Below are 25,459 nucleotides of genomic sequence, written 5' to 3'. Positions count from 1 at the left end.
ACGCACCAGACCAGCACCAACACCTGCTCAGGCCTAGTCAGGATACACACACACAGTCAAACACTCACACACACACACACACACACATATACAGAGACACAAAGACTGGCGAATGCAGCCACACTTTCTCATTCACGATCATGTACAATGCACATACACACAACTCTTCCCCCATAACCTCCAACCACACCACCCACAGTGCTGAACCCACCCAACCAAGACTGGCAGTGCTACAGTGCTGAACCCACCCAACCAAGACTGGCAGTGCTACAGTGCTGAACCCACCCAACCAAGACTGGCAGTGCTACAGTGCTGAACCCACCCAACCAAGACTGGCAGTGCTACAGTGCTGAACCCACCCAACCAAGACTGGCAGTGCTACAGTGCTGAACCCAGCCAACCAAGACTCTCAGTGCTACAGTGCTAAATCACCCAACCAAGACTGGCAGTGCTACAGTGCTGAAATCAAATCAAGTTTTATTTGTCACATGCGCCGAATACAACTGGTGTAGACCTTACCGTGAAATGCTTACTTACAAGCCCAACCAAGACTGGCAGTGCCACAGTGACACCAGCAATAGAGCAGCACCGCATCTGTCTCCTGGCAACAAGATAAATAGGTAGGGGGCAGGGTCGCCACCTTGTAATCTCTTAATTATCATGAATTATCTTTACATGAGGGGTCTTGATGCAGGGCCGGATGTGTGTGTGGGAGTGTGTGAGACAGAATAACAGTGTGTGCATGAATACATTGGTGTGAGTGTGCATCTGCTTTGTTTTTGTTTGTCAGTGTGTGTGTGTGTGTGTGTGTGTGTGTTGTGTCACAATGGTCATGTCACAGCCCAAATTAGCCTGGTTCTGATGGCCCTATTCAGCGCTCTATTGTCCCGAGTACAGGGACAGAACACTGGCACGGTGATGTCACCACTTTGTAATTCTCTCAGGCACTGCTTTGTCCCCTCTCCCCATGAGGGGGAGAGAAGAGAGGAGGGACAGGGGTAAAACAGAGGGAAAGAGAAATGCGAGCCTGGGTTAGTGGGAGGAGGGAGAGGAGGAGGGTGAGGAGAAGGCGAGAGAAAAGAAAGGAAGGGGGAAAGGAGGTGGTGTGTGGATGACTCATTTTTATTCAGGCACATGCACCACTCTCCCAGGGGTCCTTCGTTGAGCCAGGTTGACTTGTCCCAGCTTAATGACTCACTGTAACGTGATCCAATGACAGGTCAATTAGAAGGTGTTGCTGATCCCTATACTAAATGTGGAGGTGTAGCTGAGGAAGTGAGTGAGTACAGGTGCAGCTTAATAAACACTGTTTACACTATAGGTATAACAATCATCACAATTAATCCACCCATTAATCAACATAAGATGCTACCTTTATTCCATTTCCAAACCCTGTAATAAGTGATGGATCTGAACAAAACATGTAATTGTTTTTATTTTAGTTCACTTGAGGGGAAAAATATGGCACATGTTTGTGATGTGAGATTTAGGAAGGGAAAAAAGCTTCTCCAACAGTTATTTTATCCCTGCTAAGCTGGGTTCACCACAGTGGAACCTGTCCAACATTCTTTCCCCATGACACAACGGCATCATCAGCCCCGCTTGTTTAGGAGAGAGAGATGGAGCTTTAAAGTTGTGGGGAGCCAATTCTTTTTCAGCACTTTGACTGATCAAAACAAATTTTCTCAAGGCTCTCTCTTGTCCCTCTGCAGCAGACATGGTGAGCAATATGTTTGTAACATAAATCACCGTATCGAATCACAATACATATAGAATCTGGATAATCGCAATACATATCATATTGGCACCTAGGTTATTGTGATAATATCATATTGTGAGGTCCCTGCCAATTCCCAGCCCTACTTTTAAGGGAGATACATAACAGACAAAACTTAAAGTTGATACTCCATAGCTCATCAGCTCCACCATTGTAATTCATGGTGGTGGCAGCACACACAGTTTCAGCCAGTTTCAGTTGACAGTTTCAGATACTGTTTCAGCCCTTATAAACAAAGTTCAGGGACTATTTTGACAGACATATGACTCTTCATCTTGCCCCAAATGGCAGGTACAGTGGGGAAAAAGTATTTAGTCAGCCACCAATTGTGCAACTTCTCCCACTTAAAAAGATGAGAGAGGCCTGTAATTTTCATCATAGGTACACGTCAACTATGACAGACAAATTGAGAAAAGAAAATCCAGAAAATCACATTGTAGGATTTTTTATGAATTTATTTGCAAATTATGGTGGAAAATAAACAAACAAGCAAGATTTCTGGCTCTCACAGACCTGTAACTTCTTCTTTAAGAGGCTCCACTGTCCTCCACTCGTTACCTGTATTAATGGCACCTGTTTGAACTTGTTATCAGTATAAAAGAGTGTGTGGTCCTCTGTAGCTCAGCTGGTAGAGCACGGCGCTTGTAACGCCAAGGTAGTGGGTTCGAACCCCGGGACCACCCATACACAAAAATGTATGCACGCATGACTGTAAGTCGCTTTGGATAAAAGCGTCTGCTAAATGGCATATTATTATTATTATTATTATAAAAGACACCTGTCCACAACCTCAAACAGTCACACTCCAAACTCCACTATGGCCAAGACCAAAGAGCTGTCAAAGGACACCAGAAACAAAATTGTAGACCTGCACCAGGCTGGGAAGACTGAATCTGCAATAGGTAAGCAGCTTGGTTTGAAGAAATCAACTGTGGGAGCAATTATTAGGAAATGGAAGACATACAAGACCACTGATAATCTCCCTCGATCTGGGGCTCCACGCAAGATCTCACCCCGTGGGGTCAAAATGATCACAAGAACAGTGAGCAAAAATCCCAGAACCACACGGGGGGACCTAGAGAATGACCTGCAGAGAGCTGGGACCAAAGTAACAAAGCCTACCATCAGTAACACACTACGCCGCCAGGGACTCAAATCCTGCAGTGCTAGACGTGTCCCCCTGCTTAAGCCAGTACATGTCCAGGCCCGTCTGAAGTTTGCTAGAGTGCATTTGGATGATCCAGAAGAGGATTGGGAGAATGTCATATGGTCAGATGAAACCAAAATAGAACTTTTTGGTAAAAACTCAACTCGTCGTGTTTGGAGGACAAAGAATGCTGAGTTGCATCCAAAGAACACCATATCTACTGTGAAGCATGGGGGTGGAAACATCATGCTTTGGGGCTGTTTTTCTGCAAAGGGACCAGGACGACTGATCCGTGTAAAGGAAAGAATTAATGGGGCCATGTATCGTGAGATTTTGAGTGAAAACCTCCTTCCATCAGCAAGGGCATTGAAGATGAAACGTGGCTGGGTCTTTCAACATGACAATGATCCCAAACACACCGCCCGGGCAACGAAGGAGTGGCTTTGTAAGAAGCATTTCAAGGTCCTGGAGTGGCCTAGCCAGTCTCCAGATCTCAACCCCATAGAAAATCTTTGGAGGGAGTTGAAAGTCTGTGTTGCCCAGTGACAGCCCCAAAACGTCACTGCTCTAGAGGAGATCTGCATGGAGGAATGTGCCAAAATACCAGCAACAGTGTGTGAAAACCTTGTGAAGACTTACAGAAAACGTTTGGCCTGTGACATTGCCAACAAAGGGTATATAACAAAGTATTGAGAAACTTTTGTTATTGACCAAATACTTATTTTCCACCATAATTTGTAGGATTTTTTATTAATTTATTTGCAATGTGATTTTCTGGATTTTTTTTCTCATTTCGTCTGTCATAGTTGACGTGTACCTATGATGAAAATTACAGGCCTCTCTCATCTTTTTAAGTGGGAGAACTTGCACAATTGGTGGCTGACTAAATACTTTTTTCCCCCACTGTATATGCAACTGGGATTGAGATTTCCCAGCATGCTGTGCAGGGGGTGTGCGTGCGTGCTGGCAGCTGTAACAATGTGCGAGTGGCGGTACAGGCTTCAGAGTGATAAAGGGCTATAAATCATTTTACATTTACATTTTAGTCATTTAGCAGACGCTCTTATCCAGAGCGACTTACAGTTAGTTTATTTTTCATACTGGCCCCCCTTGGGAATCGAACCCACAACCCTGGCGTTGCAAACGCCATGCTCTACCAACTGAGCTACATCCCTGCCGGCCATTCCCTCCCCTACCCTGGACGACGCTGGGCCAATTGTGCGCCGCCCCATGGGTCTCCCGGTCGCGGCCGGCTACGACAGAGCCCGGAATAAATAAAAGTAAGACACTCCAGGAGGGATTTAGCGCTGCATGGCAACATCACTGGAGTCTGAGACACACACAGGCAGTCCTCAGAAGGGAGTTTATGTCAGTGGTGCACTGGGGAGTGAACATAAAGCAGGAGATACAGGACAGAAAACATTTACCCATCCTGGAAGTGGTACCTGATGAAAGGGGGAATCAAATAGACCTATGGAGAAAACTCTAGTAGGACGGCAAGTAGCTACCTGTCCTAATTATGTTTTGAGGGCAGGAGCAACTTATAATTAAGCAATTGAATGAGGGCAGTACTAACAGCTGTTTTCATGCATTGCAATAACAAGGTGATGAAAATGATGATGACGGGTGACTGGTCTGAGCTGACTCATTGTCCACCAAGCTGTGAGGTACAGAGGTGTATTCAGGTGGCCAGGTGTTCCTCTAGAAGAGTAATCTGGGTTCATTTGGTTCAGTATGTTCATGTACTGTAGGGTTATATAATAAGTTCATGTAGGTTCGTCCAAATGTTCATTCCCACAGGGGTAAAGCCAGCTGCAGTAGTGTACAGCCTGACTGCCCCAGCCTCCTGTCTAAAGACAGAGAGAGGAGAAAGCCTGCCAGGAGAGAACACTGAAGTGAGGGTGGACTTGTTGGACTGAGAAATACAGAGAGCAAGTGAGAGAAACGGCAGATGGAATGTGAAAAAAAGAAAGAGGGAGTGAGAGAGCCTTAGAGGACGAGAACCGAGCAAAAGAGACAAGAGTGAGGGAGTGTGTGGACGAAAACGTCAAAGAAAGGGATAGATGTGGGGAGAACAAAGGAGAGTGAGTGAAAGAGAAAGAGAGAGAGAGATAGAGATAAAAAAGAGAGAGAGAAAACAGCTGTAGAGTTCAGTGTAGCGTACACTAGGGAGAAGTGCCAGCTCCCAAACCTCCAGGGCCAAACTGCCAGCCTGCCTGACGTTTCCACAACCCCAAAATAAACCTGCCCCAAATGCCCAGCCACATTCCATATAAACATTTCCCGTCCCTTCAGTTTTTCTTTATAATTATCTTGCGCACGGAAATCCTAGCAATGCCATTCCCGCAAAATAAACAGTCTTTCTGGCAAAAAAAAGAGAAGAGGAAATACAGTAAAATGGCAGATGGGATGTTTTGATTCAGATGTAAAGGTTTGCTATATTTCTACACCAGTAATCACATGGTAGATGACCTCTCTGTACCACTAGAGATCCTGGTTCGAATCCAGGCTCTGTCGTAGCCTGCCGCGACCGGGAGACCCATGGGGAGGCGCACAATTGGCCCAGCGTCGTCCACGGTAGGGGAGGGAATGGCCGGCAGGGATGTAGCTCAGTTGGTAGAGCATGGCGTTTGCAACGCCAGGGTTGTGGGTTTGATTCCCACGAGGGGCCAGTATGAAAAAAATAAAAAAATAATGTATGCACTCACTAACTGTAAGTCGCTCTGGATAAGAGCGTCTGCTAAATGACTAAAATGTAAATGTAAAATGTAGATTGTTCATGATCACTTTATTTAAATAAAATAAAAAATGTAACGGTGGTAAAAATGGCGCTGGCAGCACATTTCAATTCCTCAGAGGCAGATGAAAGGACAAGGAGAAAATTGGCCCTCGGCACTTGAGGAAGGGGAACTGTCATCAGATAGAGATGGGGATAGGGGGTGAAAAAGACAGAGGGGGAGGAAGACAGAGAGAGAGCGGGAGAGAGCGTAGAAGAGAGAGAGGAACAAAACATCTCAATCTCTCGCTGTCTCATTTGATATCCACAGATAAGGCTTTGGCTTGGTTGGCCCTCAGACTAATTACTGTAGTATTACGGAGCCTTCTGTAGACTAGTTCCTGCCCACAGTGCTGTACACACACTCATGCAGCACGGCCATGTAAGAGCCCTCTGTAGCCTTGTAAGAGCCCCTCTCAGCCCAACAAGGGCTGAGATCACACAGACAGGCACATTGAATGCCAGCGACGGCCATCTTTGATCCATTCATCTCTAAGATCTGTGCGTAGTGTCAGTGAGGGCTCTGAAGAAAGGAAACTATTTCTTAAAATGACTATACTTGTGCATTGAGAAATATGTGTTTTGTGTGTGTGTGGCTGTGTGTGCTTGAATGTGTGTGTGTGTGTGCATAAAAGGGTCAAATATGTTGCTGCCTCGATGCTTCCAAAAGGCCAACAACTGACTGCAACATAAATTATCTAAATATAATTAGGTCTAGGCAGAGTGAGCATGGGACTATAGTGGTGGAGGGGGTGGGGTCACTCTCTTCCTAACAACCCATCTACCCCTACAGCATAATAACATGTCTTGCTTAAAAGCCTTCGGTTACCATGACAACCTGTTACGCATCCCAAAGCTGTGAAGAGACTAATGGCCCTGGTTGAAGTGAGGTTACATAATCCTATTTTAACCCTATAAACGCATGGTAATTGCATCACCCCAATAGAAGCCCCATGGCCACCTCAGAGAGAGGCGTCCCTCTGTGTTGAGAGGAGTGGACACATGAGTTGATTGACAACCAACAGACAATGCGAAGGCCATTTCACAACAAAGAAGAGAAAGATACTTTTATTACAGAGAGTGAAAAGGGGTAGAAGTGGTGAGAGAGAGAGAGAGAGAGAGAGAGAGAGAGAGAGAGAGAGAGAGAGAGAGAGAGAGAGAGAGAGAGAGAGAGAGAGAGAGAGAGAGAGAGAGAGAGAGAGAGAGAGAGAGAGATGAAGGGACAGCTCTGTACTGCACAAGCTCAGGCCAACAAAGTAGAGTGCTCACCTGAAGCCAGGCAAGAGAGTCTAAAGGACAGAGAGTGAGAGGGTGAAAGAGAGACAGAGTGAGAGAGATTGAGAGCGAGAGAGTGAGAGCGAGAGACAAGTGTGTGGATGGTGGGTAGGGTAAAGAAGGGTAATTCATTTGTTCACCCCTTAATGTTTATACAAACAGACAAAGAATCACTTGTTTAATGTCAACAGTCCACAACTATCTGGTGATGCTTACTGCTACAGATGGCTTCATACCAAATACCCAGAGAGGAAACAGATCACTGAGCCCTAACAGCACCTGAGCAACAGTGTGTGTGTGTATTGTGTGTGTGTGTGTGTGTGTCTCTAAAGCAACATGCAAATGACCAATCTGTGTGTTCATCTGTTGGCCCAGATTGCATCATCCTGCAACAAGCTGAAATTGCATGCCACTTTACATACAGCAGCTCTCACAGATTGAGGCCTCAGCAGTGGAGTATAAAGACAACATCCACCGTACAACTTGACTACAGATGGATAAGATGTGAAGGAAAGCTGAGAGGAAAAAAAAGATAGATGAGGAAAGAGATGAAACAATGGTGGATGGATAGATGGACCTCAAGGCTTTCAAAAATCAGAACCGGAACCTGTTGTAATTCAGCACATCATCATCCTCCACAAGCCAGCACAACGAGCCACCATCACCAATCCAAATCGGATTTCGTAACCTAATACATCCGATAATAAGCACCGAGCTCTGTTGACATAGCAGTGCAGGTTTCTCGTAACAACTTTTGAAGATTTTACATTTTGTGGTCGTCGTCTACAAAGTTGTTTCCGCGGGTCGCAAAAAGCTAAATTAGCATGACGAGCTGAATTAAATGTAAAAGGCTTTGAAAATAAAACGCTTGGTATACGCTCAGTGCTCCGTTGACATTTAAAATAAAAAAATCTAACCATTTCACAGAGATACGCTTGCTTTTGTGAGAAATCTTTCAAATTAATATGAAAACTGTATACTAAAATATGAAAATGCTACATGTCATGTCTCCATCTTCCCTCTATATTGTTTTATGTCCTGCGGATTCGAGAAGAAAGATGGCGAGTTCAATGCGTAACTGAGCCTGCCAGGTAGCCATTAGCCTTCATTATTGCACAGTATCCAGCCTAGCTGATGGAATGCAATTTTCAGATTTTTTTACCACTTTTTTTCCTCTGGCCTCCATTGATTAGTGCTGTTTGAGGTCAGTTCGGTTTCAGTTTGATTATTTAAAAAAAGAATCATGGCTTTTGATAAAAAATAAAATAAAATAAAAGATGAAATAATGACATTAAAATGATCAATGGAAATTCCAATGGCAAAAATTGTGAACATTCAATTGTCAAAACATTGAAGATATTCCATTGTCTCTGTCAGGTCCACATTGGGTAGACTTCAATCGAAAAATAGGAAATTACTATGAAATAATAAAATACTTTTTATTTGATGACTTGATTCTTTTTTATTCCATCATCACCTCATCTCTGCTCAGGCAGTAGCAGCCAAACAACCAGACAGCGATCTCTCTGCTCCCCATACTCTACGGTCTTTAGTCATCCTATTTAGCTGGGCTACCCTGCCTAAGCATGCTGCAGAGCTGTCCGACAATCATTTTACTCGTTTTTCAAAGTAGCTAAGGCATAGTTTCATGAACTGTCTCTATCCCTCTCCCTTGTCGTTGTTTAATAACCAACATTTCTTTTTTTTGTGGGGGGGTTAATCACTCAGCACTACTGGCCATCCTACAAGGGTAAAAAACTCCAATAACTTTTGAACGGATTATGATAGAGACATAAGGTTTGGACCATTGGTTTTCTTAGAGGATTATCTACACAATTGGTCGAAAGATGCACCCTATAACAAGGCATCCTCGCCTTGCACAGGCAGTGGCCCATTCTTCCATAATGAGACGGTTGCTCCTGAACTGGGTGGAAAGTCATTTGGTGTAGTGGTTAGTGTTGCTGACCCAATGACGGTTGACATGAGCCATGTTACACAAGCACTAGAATGAATCCTATCAAAGGATAACAGACAGTACCACCTCTATCCCTAATCTTAACGTATGGGAATATTCTATGTTCACTCTGAATAGTTCAGTACAGTCCTTTGCTATGATCTACTGTAAAATTCATCTTCGTGTAACCTACAGCATATAAAAACATAAAAACAAGTTCATTACAAAGATGAACTGAAACAAAACAGAAACGCACAGAAAATAGTTTGACTACAGAGAACATGGACAGATTGCTTCTAGGTAGTCAGCCTGATGTTTACTGTCTTTATCATCACAGACGCAGCCAGGGTATCTAACGCAAAGTGCTTTTTGTAACAAGCTCGGTCAGTGTGGCCAACAGACGGACACAAATTAAGCAAAGAAGAGCAGAGCTAGGTACAACAAAAGAGCTTATTTCCCTGGTGGGGAAATTAAGCTTTCAGAGAACAGAGATTTACGCTTTGTGTTTCATCCAGGAAAACACACAATGACATTGGTGTGTGCCCTGATAAATGTTTAACAGCTGGAGGGAGATTACACCCATCCACATATAATGTAGCTACTACTGTTCATTCACAATCATCTCGGCACTCCAATCCATTATCACTTTGCAGCTGAGTATTACAGACTCCAGCCAATTCCCTCTCAATGGAGAGCAGGTGGTTTGGAGAGCCTATAGCAGTGAGATATTTGAACTGAACTGAACTCAGAATGACTGAATGAATCAACTGAGAATATCTCCATCAGATTTTGTCCAGTATATTTTTCAGATAGGAAATTAACAAATAATTCTAAAGTCTTGCAATTCATGATAAATGGACATAGGCCTATTACAAGATTAAACACATTTCTCAGAAGCAGGAGAAAAATAACTATCTACAGCCAACCCCTCCCTCCTACTTTCCACTTATCAATGGAAGCATTATCATCATAAACTCCACTCCAACTTCTCAACACCAAACTAATCTATACTGTCACGGTATAGGAGTTTTCTTCCTTTCTGCTGAGTGTGACTGTTACAGAAAAGAGCTTTAGCAGCATACAATCACAGTCCTCCAGCAGTGTGAATGTCTACATCCCAAACGGCTCTATTTCCAATAAAGTGCACTACTTTTGATCAAAGTCATATAGGCCCTGGTCAAAAGTGGTGCGATATTTAGGGAATAGGGTGCCATTTGAGACACAGCCAATGTGAGTAAAAATAGACCCCAGTGACTGAGGTTAATCTGTGCTGCCAGACACCGCTACTGACAGTGTTTACTACAGGATATATCAAACCAAGACTGGGGCTTACACTAAGGCAAAATCAAAAAGCTGTTCCTCAATGTTATTTTTCATCACAAGCCTCGATGCACCTTTAATCTCAAGCTCTGCCCTTGACCTCTTGTGCACGCCATCTGCCTCATTCTCTCGCTGTCCATCTCTCCCTCTTTCTCTCACTCCCTCCCTCACCATCTCTCTCGCTCTTCTTCCCCATCTCTCTGAGATATCATTTGGTTTATGTAAACAGTGGTGCAGTCATAATCTGACACATTGAACAGAACATCCGTCTGAGCCTTTTTACTAAACACCAACAGTCCTACTATTTATCCTCATCAACAGACAATACAGACACCAATAAAAAAAATGGATTGTCTTTCATCCATTACAGACAAATGTGGAATGCTCAGTGCTCGCCACTTCATTGTAAAGGTAGGCTACACAAGGACAATCCATCACATCACTACTGTGAGCAGATCATTAAATTAATGATATTTCTATGGAGCAGACAGCAGAGGTATAATGTATGTTTTACGTAGAAACAGAACGGATAGAACAGACAGAGTTCTCTGTTAGCTCTAGTCCTGCATTGCCAGCCCATTGTCCCTCTCTGCTCCATCCTTCTCTATAACCGCCGCTCTGTATGAATCAGCGTGTGACGGAGAAGAGACAGTCCTAGCCAATGATTACCCACAGTTCTTCAGGCTTTATGACCGCTGTGACACCGCCACCGGCTTTACTTATTACATGTCTTTATCATGGTGGTGTATCTGTAGGCCACTGAGGAGCCCTTAGCCTCTGCTGCCCTCTCTGTCAACATGAGACATGTAGGGACAGCCTGGGGACTGTGTGTGTGTGCGTGTCTGTGTCATGTGCAAGACACAGAGAGAGCGAGACAGAGAGAGATCAATGTGTCCTATCTGATTGCGGTCACTTATTGTTTACCCAGCAGGCTTATCGCAGGGCACAGGTTGCTGGATGAGTTGGAGCTCGGTCAAAGAACAAAGTCGACATGACTGGCCAGCTAAGCATCACCAGACAGACATAAACACACACACTCTGTCGAAGGCACACATCATGTTGAAAGATCACTTCCCAGCAGCCTCAACAGAGAATACCTTCCAACTAATCCCTAGCAGACTGAACGGGGTTGTCGTGGCGACTAGATGTTCTGGAATGTTCCGAGGGCCTGCTGGTTCCTTGGAGGTTGTTGGTGTTGTTGTTTTCCTACTGGACTTGTGGACTGGACAGCCAATGTGACTCGGCTTTAGCCTCTATCAAGTCGTTGAATTAACATTACTGTTGGCTACACTGGAGCTCTTTAAATATATTCACAAATTCTCTCAAATGTATCTAAACATCCATAATCTAACTAAGTACATTCAAACCAATATTAAAATAGAGACTCAAACATGTTGACATGACATTAAAATGCTTGTTGGACAGATTCACAGATGAGAAAAGTACTCTAAAACCACATCTGCCACACCAAGCCAACAGATATTGCATGTCGGTGATCATAACACACTCTAGCAATCTCTATAAAAACATGCTTCTCTTCTCATTCATCAACTGGTCTGGCTGGCACACAGAAATTATGTAATAAATACATTTCAGCTCTAAAATGTTCTGATTTATGCAACATGAATAATCCCTGACTGTCCAGTAGCATGGCCTCACACTGGACGCCACCTCACCGTGGCGATGGCCCTGTCGCTAGGCACCACCAGCCTATCACTACCCTGGGCTGTAATCTGTCATGGGAGGCGGCCCTGGATGGCTGCCGTGGTGATGGCTATCGGGTGTTAGTTACGTAAGGAGATTTACAGCCGGCGCCCCTGATATAACCGCACAACATTATTATGAAGAGGAGGAGGCCGGGTGCTGTTCTGCTGACGGTGTGACCCGTGTTGCTAGGGACGCGGGCGGTGTAGTATTATTATCATCCTGTGATCGATGGAAATGACCCAGCGTGCATTAATTCGCACACAACTCCTCATCTGAGAGGGATTTTCCCTCGCTTGCATCCAGAAGCATCTTCCTTCTTGTACATTTCTACTATCCCTCTCTTGGCCTTCATAAATTCTCTCTCTCCCTTTTCTCTGTTCTCCCTCATTTGATTCTCCCAAGAGATGACTTTCTCTTTCCTGTCTCGCTGAGTCCTCATCTCCCCTCTCTGTCTGTAACCTGTTTCTTTCTCCCTATCGCCGATCTATTTGTCTGCACACCTCTCATTATTTCTCTATATTCCCTCTCCCCCTCTCTTTATACCTTTCCCTTTATCTCAATCCCAGTCAGCCATTTCAACAGAAGCCTGGTTTCTTTGAAATGTCTTTCAGTGATACTGACAGTGCCCTCTCTAGGTCAGCCCCCTCCATGGCAGAGACCAAACAAACAGGACGTATCACACAGACCGCAGAGCACTGGCTGTACTATGGGTATAACCACTATCCACTTTCCAGGGTACACACACCAACTACACTGGTTGAACCTTGTATTGACAGAGAGACTGAGGGGGAGGTGAGAAAGGGATGTATAGAGGAATATAAATACATTGTTTGAAACCAGCATATTGGACAAGCAGCATATGTTTTGTATATATTGTATTTTTTACTAAATGAGTTGTATAATGAGCCTTGAATACATGTTGTGGTTCTATTGTTGGAGATGCTATTGTTGGGATGGAGAAGTCAGCCAATAGGAGGAAGTCAGAGAGAGAGTCCATGGAATACTTTATTCTATACCCGGCAACTGACCTTGATGACGACACACACAACAATGCATTCTAGGGGAATGGAAAAACATTATGTTACATGTGTCGAGTAGGCTCTGCCTGGTTACCCAGACTCTTTGCTCAGTTCAAATGCTATGCCACGCTCACTGGCGTTTGTTTTTGGATATTACCATACTCCCCGACCCTTCACCAAACACGAACACATTCGGGCCGTCTGATTGGTCTCAGAAACCAATGGGTTGGGCCAGAGCCAGAATACACGTGGATGGAGCGACGCTTTCGGAGTACGTAATTGGCTTTGATACTTTGATTGGTTAGAGACGATCCAATCGCTGATGACTGTTTTCACCACAAACCACGTCACCCAACCCACTTTAACTATGTCAGATTCAGACTGAAGTCTGTAGCGAACGACAGAGCAGAGGAAGAATTTAACACGAGGCGTCAGGCTAGAGCAGGCTACCACTGATTGTCAATATGTTGCCCTGGTAACCATTGTATATATTGTGGCTTAACTGACGTTGACTTGTACAGTAAGGGAAAAAAGTATTTGATCCCCTGCTGATTTTGTATGTTTGCCCACTGACAAAGACATAAATAAATAAATAAATAAATAATATGCCATTTAGCAGACGCTTTTATCCAAAGCGACTTACAGTCATGCGTGCATACATTTTTTTTGTGTATGGGTGGTCCCGGGGATCGAACCCACTACCTTGGCGTTACAAGCGCCGTGCTCTGCCAGCTGAGCTACAAAGGACCATGATCAGAGGACATGATTAAAATTATAGACATGATCAGTCTATAATTTTAAATGGTAGGTTTATTTGAACAGTGAGAGACAGAATAACAACAACAAAATCCAGAAAAATGCATGGTCAAACATGTTATAAATTGATTTGCATTTTAATGAGGGAAATAAGTATTTGACCCCTCTGCAAAACATTACTTAGTACGTGGTGGCAAAACCCTTGTTGGCAATCACAGAGGTCAGACGTTTCTTGCAGTTGGCCACCAGATTTGCACACATCTCAGGAGGGATTTTGTTCCACTCCTCTTTGCAGATCTTCTCCAAGTCATTAAGGTTTCGAGGCTGACGTTTGGCAACTCGAACCTTCAGCTCCACAGATTTTCTATGGGATTAAGGTCTGGAGACCTTAATCCCATAGAAAAGGTCCAGGACCTTAATCTTAAGGTCCAGGACCTTAATGTGCTTCTTCTTGAGCCACTCCTTTGTTGCCTTGGCCATGTGTTTTGGGTCATTGTCATGCTGGAATACCCATCCACGACCCATTTTCAATGCCCTGGCTGAGGGAAGGAGGTTCTCACCCAAGATTTGACGGTACATGGCCCTGTCCATCGTCCCTTTGATGAGGTGAAATTGTCCTGTCCCCTTAGCAGAAAAACAACCACAAAGCATAATGTTTCCACCTCCATGTTTGATGGTGGGGATGGTGTTCTTGGGGTCATAGGCAGCATTCATCCTCCTCCAAACACGGTGAGTTGAGTTGATGCCAAAGAGCTCCATTTTGGTCTCATCTGACCACAACACTTTCACCCAGTTCTCCTCTGAATCATTCAGATGTTCATTGGCAAACTTCAGACGACCCTGTATATGTGCTTTCTTGAGCAGGGGGACCTTGCGGGCGCTGCAGGATTTCAGTCCTTCACGGCGTAGTGTGTTACCAATTGTTTTCTTGGTGACTATGGTCCCAGCTGCCTTGAGATCATTGACAAGATCCTCCTGTGTAGTTCTGGGCTGATTCCTCACCGTTCTCATGATCATTGCAACTCTACGAGGTGAGATCTTGCATGGAGCCCCAGGCCGAGGGAGATTGACAGTTATTTTGTGTTTCTTCCATTTGCGAATAATCGCACCAACTGTTGTCACCTTCTCACCAAGCTGCTAGGCGATGGTCTTGTAGCCCATTCCAGCCTTGTGTAGGTCTACAATCTTGTCCCTGACATCCTTGGAGAGCTCTTTGGTCTTGGCCATGGTGGAGAGTTTGGAATCTGATTGATTGATTGCTTCTGTGGACAGGTGTCTTTTATACAAGTAACAAACTGAGATTAGTAGCACTCCCTTTAAGAGTGTGCTCCTAATCTCAGCTCGTTATCTGTATAAAAGACACCTGGGAGCCAGAAATCTTTTTGATTGAGAGGGGGTCAAATATTAATTTCCCTCATTCAAATGCAAATCAATTTATAACATTTTTGACATGCGATTTTCTGGATTTTGTTGTTGTTATTCTGTCTCTCACTGTTCAAATAAACCTACCATTAAAATTATAGACTGATCATTTCTTTGTCAGTGGGCAAACGTACAAAATTTCACTGTATGTACTATACATCAGGATTCTCATAGTTGAGCAGAGTGTACAGATTGACTCATTGTAGAAAACCACAGGAAGTCTTCAAGTGCTCTTGAAATTGACGATAACAATGGCACTCTACAGTGTTTATTCAAGTCCAGCTTCAATCCCTTCAAAAAGGGACATATTCCTAGAAAATCACAGCCATTGTGGCTTTTAAGTACTTCCACCTTTTGTCCAACAAGAGAAGAGATTTCATACAACACTCCAGTCATTTGAATAGCAAATGAGGATTATGGAGTCTACCTTAATGATGTATAATAATTCCACTAGTCTCTGCACTCTTCACCTAAAAGAGATACAGTATTCGGTTACAGTGATTGTCAGCACATTCCTGTCGCTCTCACGTCTATTGCGGCAGATAATTATGTTCATAGTCAATAGGCTTCTCTGCCAGTACTGTTTCCACACAGATAGCTGCATAATAATAACTGATGGAAACAAAGAGAGTGAAATGTCAGATAGTGACATTTCCATATGCTGAGCGCCTCACAAACATATGTTGTTTGACATTCAGAGATGTAACAATGGTGTTTTTACCACAGGATGAATACAGGGCCCGTTCATATAGAGCTGCGCTATATGGAACACTACAAACCTCAGCGCTATTAAACAGTAAACATGGTTTGTAACAGACAGACAGAAGGAAGGTGGCACTTCAAAAAGAACTGAGGACAAAGCACACATGGTACCTCACGATCACCATTAAAAATGTTACCTAGTGCCAATTCTGGACTGTGAGTCATTCTATTATAGAAGAAAAAGACAAAGTGGAAGAAAACGTGACAGAAAATCAACAACAACAACACAGTTAATGTCGCTTCAGAACAATCAATCTACAAAAGCTGTATGAGAATCTGCTAGAAGCTTATAACTACAGAAACGTGATTTCTCCAATAGCCTACTAACACTGAACATCACATTCTAAACATGGCTCCTAGGCCACCAGTATAAATAACATTAAGCCCCTGGCTGGCCTTCCCAAAACAACAACTCCCCGTCCGTTGGGTTAAATGCGGAAGCCATTTTGGTTGAATGCATTCAGTTGTGCAACTGACTAGGTATCCCCTTTCCTTTCCCTTTCCTTTGTCCCTCACCCACTACACCCCATTCTCCCACGTCTGCTGCTGCCCAGCCCAGGGAGAGAGGGAGCATATGGGAGACAGTCAAGGGTCAAACAGGGGAGGGGTGTGTGAAATGAGGCGCACAGCCCTCAGTGATCAACTGCTCGTTTTGAGACTGGTCGGGGAGTATGTGTGTGTTTGGAGGGGGGTTTGGGGGACTGACAGTACTACCGTGGCAACAGGATCCCAGCAACAGCAACCCCACCTCTCGCCCACTCCTCCCTGAGGCTGGGTATCCATCATGATCAGGTGGGTCGGTTCCAACTTTTAACCTCTGACCGAGTCAGCGTGCACTGTGCCCGGCCCTCCACAGGAGTCGCTAGCGCGCGATGGGACAAGAACATCCCTGCTGGCCAAACCCTCCCCTACCCTGGACGGTGCTGGGCCAATTGTGTGCCGCCCCATGGGTCTGCCGGTCGCGGCCGGCTGCAACAGAGCCTGGAATCGAACCAGGATCTCTAGTGACACAGCTAGCACTGCGATGCATTGTTAACCTCTGATCTTTAACTTAAACACTTGACAGGTCGACAGTGATAGATGGGGGTAATGGTGGTGACAGTGTCCCTGACATTGATCTAATGAGCTTCTTGCTAGACTATGCTGTAAGGACAGAGTAGCCTACATTATACCTAACAAACAAATCTTATCCTCTTCAAGTACGCGTCGACTTCAGTGTCTGGCCATTTTCACTGCTTTTTGGCATAAATGTTATTACTAAGTTACTACTAGTATGATCACTAGGCAAGAGAGGTCAATCCCCTGACCTCCTTGGTCAAGACAAAAACAAGCAGACAGAATGACTCTGTGGGAATGGAGTTGAGTAGCCCTGATGTCTAAAAGGGTCAAATCGTTCAGGGAAGCAGATTGCAGAGGCTGTGGTTGCGTGTGTGTGTGTTTGTGTGTGGAGGTCTGTGTTAGATTAGAGAGATTGTAAAAGCATGGAGCACTGCTCAGTGTAGCCTGGAGGAGCTGTCTGAATGGATTAAACTAACAGGCTTACCACAGCCCAAAGATAGATAGCCCTGCCTACTGCCTAGCTAACTGGCCTGACTACAGATCACACTACTACACAAAGACACATATGAGACGATGGCATAGAGAGATGGGGAAAATCACTACACAGTGGAGAGAGAGAGAGAGAGAGAGAGAGAGAGAGAGAGAGAGAGAGAGAGAGAGAGAGAGAGAGAGAGAGAGAGAGAGAGAGAGAGAGAGAGAGAGAGAGAGAGAGAGAGAGAGAGAGAGAGAGAGAGAGAGCAGAAAAGGGGAGAAGAAGAGAAAGAGAGAGAGAAAGATAGAGAGAGAAACTCATCTGCGAGAGAGAGTGGGAAGAAGGAAGAATTCACTCTGCTATGGAGGACATTTAGCTTCCTCTCTCCTTTGTCTGGAGATACCCCCTTGGTCACATTACCAGAGAACTGAAGGGGTTAGCCACAATGTTTACCTATTAATATGAATTAGCATAAGTGTTAGCCTATGGTTTATGTTATCATATTCCTACATCGTCATTAACATATGTCAACAAGGGCGTGCGTCAGCGCTGGCCTGTGTCATCATTAGCATAAGTCAGTGTTGTATTAGCACTAGCCAAGGGCTGCATTGTGCTGTCTTCCAGACTGGCCCCTGGAGGACAGATGGCCAAGGCCAGGAGTAATGCCCTTCAAATCCCTTTGTGAGGCTCCTTCACTGGGCTTGCTGACACTCCCTGTCCCACCTCAGCCCAGCCTAGCTAGTCCCTACAGGCCTATATTTCATTATCAATGTGTAGGTCATAGCACCAGAAACACTAGTACACTTGTAGACTACACTTGTACACTCCTGCACTCCAGGGACACATATAGAGTTCTAGAGACAGACACTAGAAAATATGTGCAGGTATTAGCCAATACAGTTTATGGATGGGGTTGAATTACTTGTAAGATTTCAGTACCCCAACCTTAATCCATCAGTGTCAAGTATGGCATACATCATCCTATAGGTAATGACAGGATAATAAGCAGTGAATAGAAGTGGGAAGACACTTGTCCATATGCGATTGAGTGTGACTGGGAGAGAGGTTAGTGTGGGAGACAGGTGTGAGGAGTGTGAGGTATGAAAGAGGGAGACAGGGATGAATGGACGGGGATAAAAGAGAGGGGAGAAAGAGGTCTGGGACCACTGGACCAGAGGGAGACACTCTCCCCTTTCCTCACCCCTTCCAAAGAGACAGGATCGACTAAAACAGAAAATTCTCACCTGACAGAGAACATAGCATCATTGCAGGATTGTTTACTGAAAGCTGAACCTGGGCATCTGTTGTTTACTGGTACAGGCTGCATATTGAGTGTGTTTGTCAGTAAGACTACTTCATTTCATATTTATGGATGCATTCCTGGATACTTTCCCATCAGTGGGGTGGTGGGTTAGAGTGAGGGGTGCGAGGTGAGGAAGGGCTGAGGAGAGGGGAGGCTCACAAGGAAGGAACACTGAACTAATAGCTTTCCCTCTCCAGCTGGTGTGCCAACCTCACCTCCCAGAATAGCACACACCCCTTCTCACCTTTCACCTCCACACACACGTTTTACGTTTACGTTTTAGTCATTTAGCAGACGCTCTTATCCAGAGCGACTTACAGTTAGTGAATACATATATATATATATTTTTTTATACTGGCCCCCCGTGGGAATCGAACCCACAACCCTGGCGTTGCAAACGCCATGCTCTATCAACTGAGCTACATCCCTGCCGGCCATTCCCTCCCCTACCCTGGACAACGCTGGGCCAATTGTGCGCCGCCCATGAGTCTCCCGGTCGCGGCCGGCTGCGACAGAGCCTGGATTCGAACCAGGATCTCTAGTGGCACAGTTAGCACTGCGATGCTGTGCCTTAGACCACTGCGCCACTCAGTGGTCTAAAGCACACACGCCGGACCACAATGCACCTGGTCCTAGAATGCAGGGAACGAACAACACATTGGTGGCGGGCCTCTGTTAGAGTGGAACTATTTATGTCGCTCTATTCACCAGCCAGGGTATATATAAACCACTTCAAGATTCTGATACAGTCAGTGAGTGAGACGTCTATTACAGTGTCACCATTAAAGGGATACTTCGGGATTTTGACAATGAAGCTTTTTATCTACTTCCCAAGAGTCTGATGAACTTGTAGCACGCTAGCTGTTCCCATAGACCTCCAGTCATTGCGCTAATGCTAGTTAGCATTGGCTCGCGAAACTACCTCTTAACTTCCTTCATACTGGACACAGAGACATAAAAATGACATCCATGAGTTCATCTGACTCTGGGATAGTAGATAAAAGGCTTCATTGTCAAAATCCCGAACTATCCCTTTAATAGGAGTGACACACACTTCAACTCTCCTCTACTTTGGAAATGTTTCATCTCTGAAGGCCAAACATTGAGGTCAAAGCCAAAGAAAAGTGTGGTACTACCATGCTCACTGAATGAACAAACACTGAACACACACACACACCTAGGGAGATAGATGGCATCCACTGGGAAAGTGACAACCCCTCCCCTCCCCTCCCCTCAGCAGCCATGCATGCAGGCGGGAAGGCCAGTCAGGTCCACAGGAAGTCTGGCCCTGGTGCCTAGAACAATGGGCCTGGGGAAACAGGCCTACTGTCACACAAAGGGAATGGGAGGGGGATAGAGGGATGGAAGGAGGGGAATCACAGCCACATTCACAGCCCAAAATAAGCAAGACCAGGCCGGAGCCTAATGTGGATCACACTGAAACCAGCACCGACCAAACCAGCCACTGTAAAACAGGATACAAGCCAGGCTTGGGTTGCTATTGCGATAGACAGGCTAATAAAGAAAAAGCTCACAGCGAGTGGCGACATGTTGATGTCAAAGATATCCATCATGGCAATAAGAGGAGTGTCGTGGGGTGGGGGAGGAGAGCGATGGGCGACGAGCTGCCTGATCTGAATTGTAAATGAATGTCAGTGTGGATGTTCAGTTGCTCACTGGGGCAGATGACAAAGCCCTGGGGAGGGGATGGGCTGTTGAGGAGGGGAAGGAGAGGGGGAGAAGATAATGGTCTACCAATGGCTGCTGTAATGGATTCCACCGTGTTTGTGGATAAACAATGCTACGTTAATGGACCACCACAACAGCCCACAATCGACTATTCGAAGTTAAATGGAGAAAATGTTGTAGCAGACTACCATACTTCAAAAACACACACACAACCTAATCACAGAGACCCATAGACATACTATACCATAATGCCCAAGTATAGGTATAGTACTTTCTGAGAGACTTTGCTGAGTAGTAGTATGTAGGATTAAGAACAGTAGAGTTATGATTTTGACAGGTGGTGGCGTCTCAATCTGAAGCTAATCGTGTCTGGTGACAGATTTATCAAATCCCCTAAAGAAACTAAAACCCCGTCCCCCAATGCTTTGTTAATATAATATAATATGCTATTTAGCAGACGCTTTTATCCAAAGCGACTTACAGTCATGTGTGCATACATTTTTACGTATGGGTGGTCCCGGGGATCGAACCCACTGCCCTGGCGTTGCAAGCGCCAGCTCTACCAATTGAGCTACAGAGGACCACATATATAGTCTCTGAATGATATAAATCAACAGCAACACTGACATCATCACTCTGTCCACTCTTCTACCGAATCACTCCAACACACCATCTATTTCTCTCACCCTGTCCTTTCCCCTCCTTTGCTTTTCTTTCCTAACAGCTGATGGCTCAACTCCTCCGACTGTTAACTTGTGCCCCAGTTTAAGCCACACACACAGGCAGATGCTCAGAGAGGTGGGGTGATCAGTGTGAGGGCAGCAGACAGAGAGACGTATGGGCTCAGTGTGGTGGATGTTCATCAGTGTCACATCCGAGGATCAATGATGTGCCACAGCCCGAGAGCAACACACACACGTAAACACACACAGGCAACAAATGGATCCGATGCAGACTTAACCACAAGCATACATTGAGGGAAAAAAGTATTTGATCCCATGCTGATTTTGTACGTTTGCCCACTGACAAAGATATGATCAGTCTATAATTTTAAATGGTAGGTTTATTTGAACAGTGAGAGACAGAATAACAACAAAAAAATCACATGTCAAAAATGTTATAAATTGATTTGCATTTTAATAAGGGAAATAAGTATTTGACCCCCTCTCAATCAGAAAGATTTCTGGCTCCCAGGTGTCTTTTATACAGGTAACGAGCTGAGATTAGGAGCACACTCTTAAAGGGAGTGCTCCTAATCTTAGCTTGTTACCTGTATAAAAGACACCTGTCCACAGAAGCAATCAATCAATCAGATTCCAAACTCTCCACCATGGCCAAGACCAAAGAGCTCTCCAAGGATGTTAGGGACAAGATTGTAGACCTACACAATGCTGGAATGGGCTACAAGACCATCGCCTAGAAGCTTGGTGAGAAGGTGACAACAGTTGGTGTGATTATTCGCAAATACAATTGGTAACACACTACGCCGTGAAGGACTGAAATCCTGCAGCGCCCGCAGGGTCCCCCTGCTCAAGAAAGCACATATACATGCCCGTCTGAAGTTTGCCAATGAACATCTGAACGATTCAGAGGAGAACTGGGTGAGACCAAAATGGAGTTCTTTGGCATCAACTCAACTCGCCGTGTTTGGAGGAGGAGGAATGCTGCCTATGACCCCAAGAACACCATCCCCACCGTCAAACATGGAGGTGGAAACATTATGCTTTGGGGGTTTTTATGCTACGGGAACAGGACAACTTCACCGCATCAAAGGGACGATGGACGGGGCCATGTACCATCAAATCTTGGGTGAGACCCTCCTTCGCTCAGCCAGGGCATTGAAAATGGGTTGTGGATGGGTATTCAAGCATGACCATGACCCAAAACACACGGCCAAGGCAACAAAGGAGTGGCTCAAGAAGAAGCACATTAAGGTCCTGGAGTGGCCTAGCCAGTCTCCAGACCTTAATCCCATTGAAAATCTGTGGAGGGAGCTGAAGGTTCGAGTTGCCAAACGTCAGCCTCGAAACCTTAATGACTTGGAGAAGATCTGCAAAGAGGAGTGGGACAAAATCCCTCCTGAGATGTGTGCAAACCTGGTGGCCAACTACAAGAAATGTCTGACCTCTGTGATTGCCAACAAGGGTTTTGCCACCAAGTACTAAGTCATGTTTTGCAGAGGGGTCAAATACTTATTTCCCTCATTAAAATGCAAATCAATTTATAACATTTTTGACATTTCTGGATGTTTTTGTTGTTATTCTGTCTCTCACTGTTCAAATAAACCTACCATTAAAATTATAGACAGATCATGTCTTTGTCAGTGGGCAAACGTATAAAATCAGCAGGGGATCAAATACTTTTTTCCCCTCACTGTATAAATGACAAACAGAAACATTAACTTAGTCACAGAGACAACACACACACATGTTTATAGAGACGAGACAGGAACACAGACAGGAACATCCCACAGTGTCATAACCTGATAGCTGTTTAACTGCCTGTGCCATACCATTCATCCCACCTCTTCACCCCAGCGCAAACTAATCCTCACAGAATCAAAAGATTAGCCACAAAACAACACCCTGATCAGCACTCTTTGATTGTCCTAAAATCCTGCCCCCCATAGAGACACTAAATGTGTCTGATTAAATATGCAACTAAAGGAATCCTGAATCCTCCAATTCTAGAGTCGTGTGCTTGGTAAATACTAGTAGAGCTGTTCCAATGGACAAAGAATTCAAATCAGAAGCAATCACAGATCACTCACTTCAGGTAGAGATAAGCTGTTCCATGAACACACACACAGACCGTTAAGTAATTCTGAACTTCTAGTTATACAGACTCAGCCACGGAGACATGTGATATCATATGCAACAACAGTATGACGCGACCATACAGGATCATTTTCTACTTATCCAATTGAACCGCATGTGCAAAGCACTCAATGTCAAAGAAAGCTCCCTTTCCTATAGAAGGATTATGTCACAGAGGAAATGTTTTAACTCAACAGGAGAATAAGAGTCTGAATCTGCCAGGTAATTAAATATGAACAGGCTGCAACACCAGAGCACTGCTATTTGGCAGTGTTCCAGTGACTCTGAACGCAGCCCAGTTGGCCGCTGAACGTAGCCCAGTGGGGGGGCTGGCTGGGGATCGATGGAGGGCATCTGCTTTGTGCTTAGGGGGCTGTGGACTTTATTCAGTCACTGATGCAAAACTGAAGGGGTGACCCTGATTTCAATACTGGACCTTCATGGTTAACAGAGAGTACTTAGAGCTTGCTATTGCACTGAACAAACACACAGCCTCACCAAACACAAATAGAGAGAAGACCTGAGTCCAATGCTGATTGACCCTAGAATATGTGCAGAGATATAATTTCAGTCCTTGTTGACTGAGGAAGGGTTAATGGGGTGTTAACTATTTTATTACTAAAATAATGATGATTATCCTTAGTAGCAGCCTTTGTAATCAAAATCTTCCTAAAAGCCTCCACTTTTGCATCCTTCACTGTGCTGCACTGAAACACCAGCCTCATAAGAAGTGTTGGCGTTTTTGTTTTATCTTTGAAATAATTACATTATAGCCATTGCTTTCTTGCTCTCTCTTTATTCCACACAATCAGCGAGGAAAGGTCTGACAAACAAGTGAAGAAATGTCCCCAATACCTTTAACTGAGTTTATCAGAAACTACAAGAATGTAAACAAGGTGATGTCAGGCTGCAACTGTAGCCATTGTCCTTATGTTGTTGTTTTTAAACACAGCACATCATTTATCTATACAATATGTCCCAAATAAATGATATGCATTGATAGTGTCACTAAGATTAATGTGTATTAGTTTAAAATGAAATCCGTTGTTTTCTTATAGGTACCTCACAGGGAAAAGTTTAATTTAAATAAATAAAAAGTAAGTAAGTAATCTTACCGGCTAATTCGTCCGGTTCCAGCCCAGTTTCGGTGTCTATCCCGCATATCACAAAGTAGTGAGCGAAGCGGCAGGGCGCCGCTCCAGACGCCGCGTTGGTCCCACTCATCTTGGTTCACAGATTAGCGTCTTCCCGTTCCTAGTACTCCAACAGCGGCATCTACATAGCGAGAATAAAACTGGTTTTAAAACTATTCTTTAGTCTTTGTAAATGGCAGAATGACAGTGTTCCCGACGCACAATTAAAAGAGTTTCCTGTTCCTCAAATTTACTGAAATATCGAAGAGAATACTTGCTGATTGTCAACTATTCGTCGCACTGACAATACAGAAACGAGCAGAGTGGCAAGCGCGAGGTCGGTGTGTGTGCGTGCTTCCAAGCCTCGCGAGGGCGGACGCTCGTCGCGTGGCAGGGCGGGACATTCAAATAAAACCTGATGCATAAATTAGGTAAATTGGGTGCATAATGTACACTGTATGAAGTCTACATGTTAATCAATATTTTGTATGCTGCAGGCTGTGTTTAATTTTCTCTGAATTTATTCATTTAATTCAAATGTTTATATGGACATTATCTCATGAGATAGGCCTAACATACTGTATCTAGCCTGTCATTTCCCCAATATTCCTATCCTATGCAACAGACACTATGGACTTCCTCAGGCTAATGACTGGTGAGGTGAGGTTAATGACCATGAGAGTTTTAGCACTGTGTTGGGAAGGGCCTTTCCTCCACAGCCCAGTGCCTCTCATCTGACACCTGTGCTGCTGAGATCAAAACACACACAGCTCATTTACAGCCATTCAGAGAACAGTGTAATATTATGACCCCTTGCTGAGAACCTGCCTTCCTGTCACAGAGACAGATGGAATAAGAGGGGAGAACAAGGAGGAGGATGGAGGAGAAAGGCTCCTATTATATTGGCTGACTCCATAATTCTCTCTCATGGATTGCTTGAATACTGGCTGGATATTAATCCTCCGATCCCCCAGGCAAGGTCAGTCAAGTACAGAATCCTATAGGCTATTAAGTAAAAAACTGGGGTTGAGGAAAACGATAACAGAAACAAAAGCAAGCTGGCCTTAAGTAT

At 44.6% G+C, this 25,459-nt stretch overlaps 1 protein-coding gene across 8 annotated transcripts in view; it reads right to left on the bottom strand.

The window, feature by feature from the left end:
* LOC311139823 (DENN domain-containing protein 5B-like) overlaps positions 1–24,700 on the bottom strand; it is a 70,408-nt gene extending 45,708 nt beyond the window's left edge. For 7 of the 8 annotated variants that reach the window (XM_084174786.1, XM_084174789.1, XM_084174788.1 and 4 more), the window contains exon 1: positions 24,370–24,700. In XM_084174786.1, the coding sequence (XP_084030912.1) occupies positions 24,370–24,478 (109 nt within the window). In that variant the 5' untranslated portion in view covers positions 24,479–24,700. The remainder of the gene's footprint in view (positions 1–24,369) is intronic. The other variant, XM_084174787.1, reaches the window with a different exon arrangement.
* Between the last annotated feature and the right edge of the window lie 759 nt (positions 24,701–25,459).

The sequence above is a fragment of the Coregonus lavaretus genome, assembly GCF_964263955.1.
Source record: "Coregonus lavaretus genome assembly, chromosome: 13".
NCBI classification, from domain to species: domain Eukaryota; kingdom Metazoa; phylum Chordata; class Actinopteri; order Salmoniformes; family Salmonidae; genus Coregonus; species Coregonus lavaretus.
This window is presented reverse-complemented; position numbering and strand designations above follow the sequence as displayed.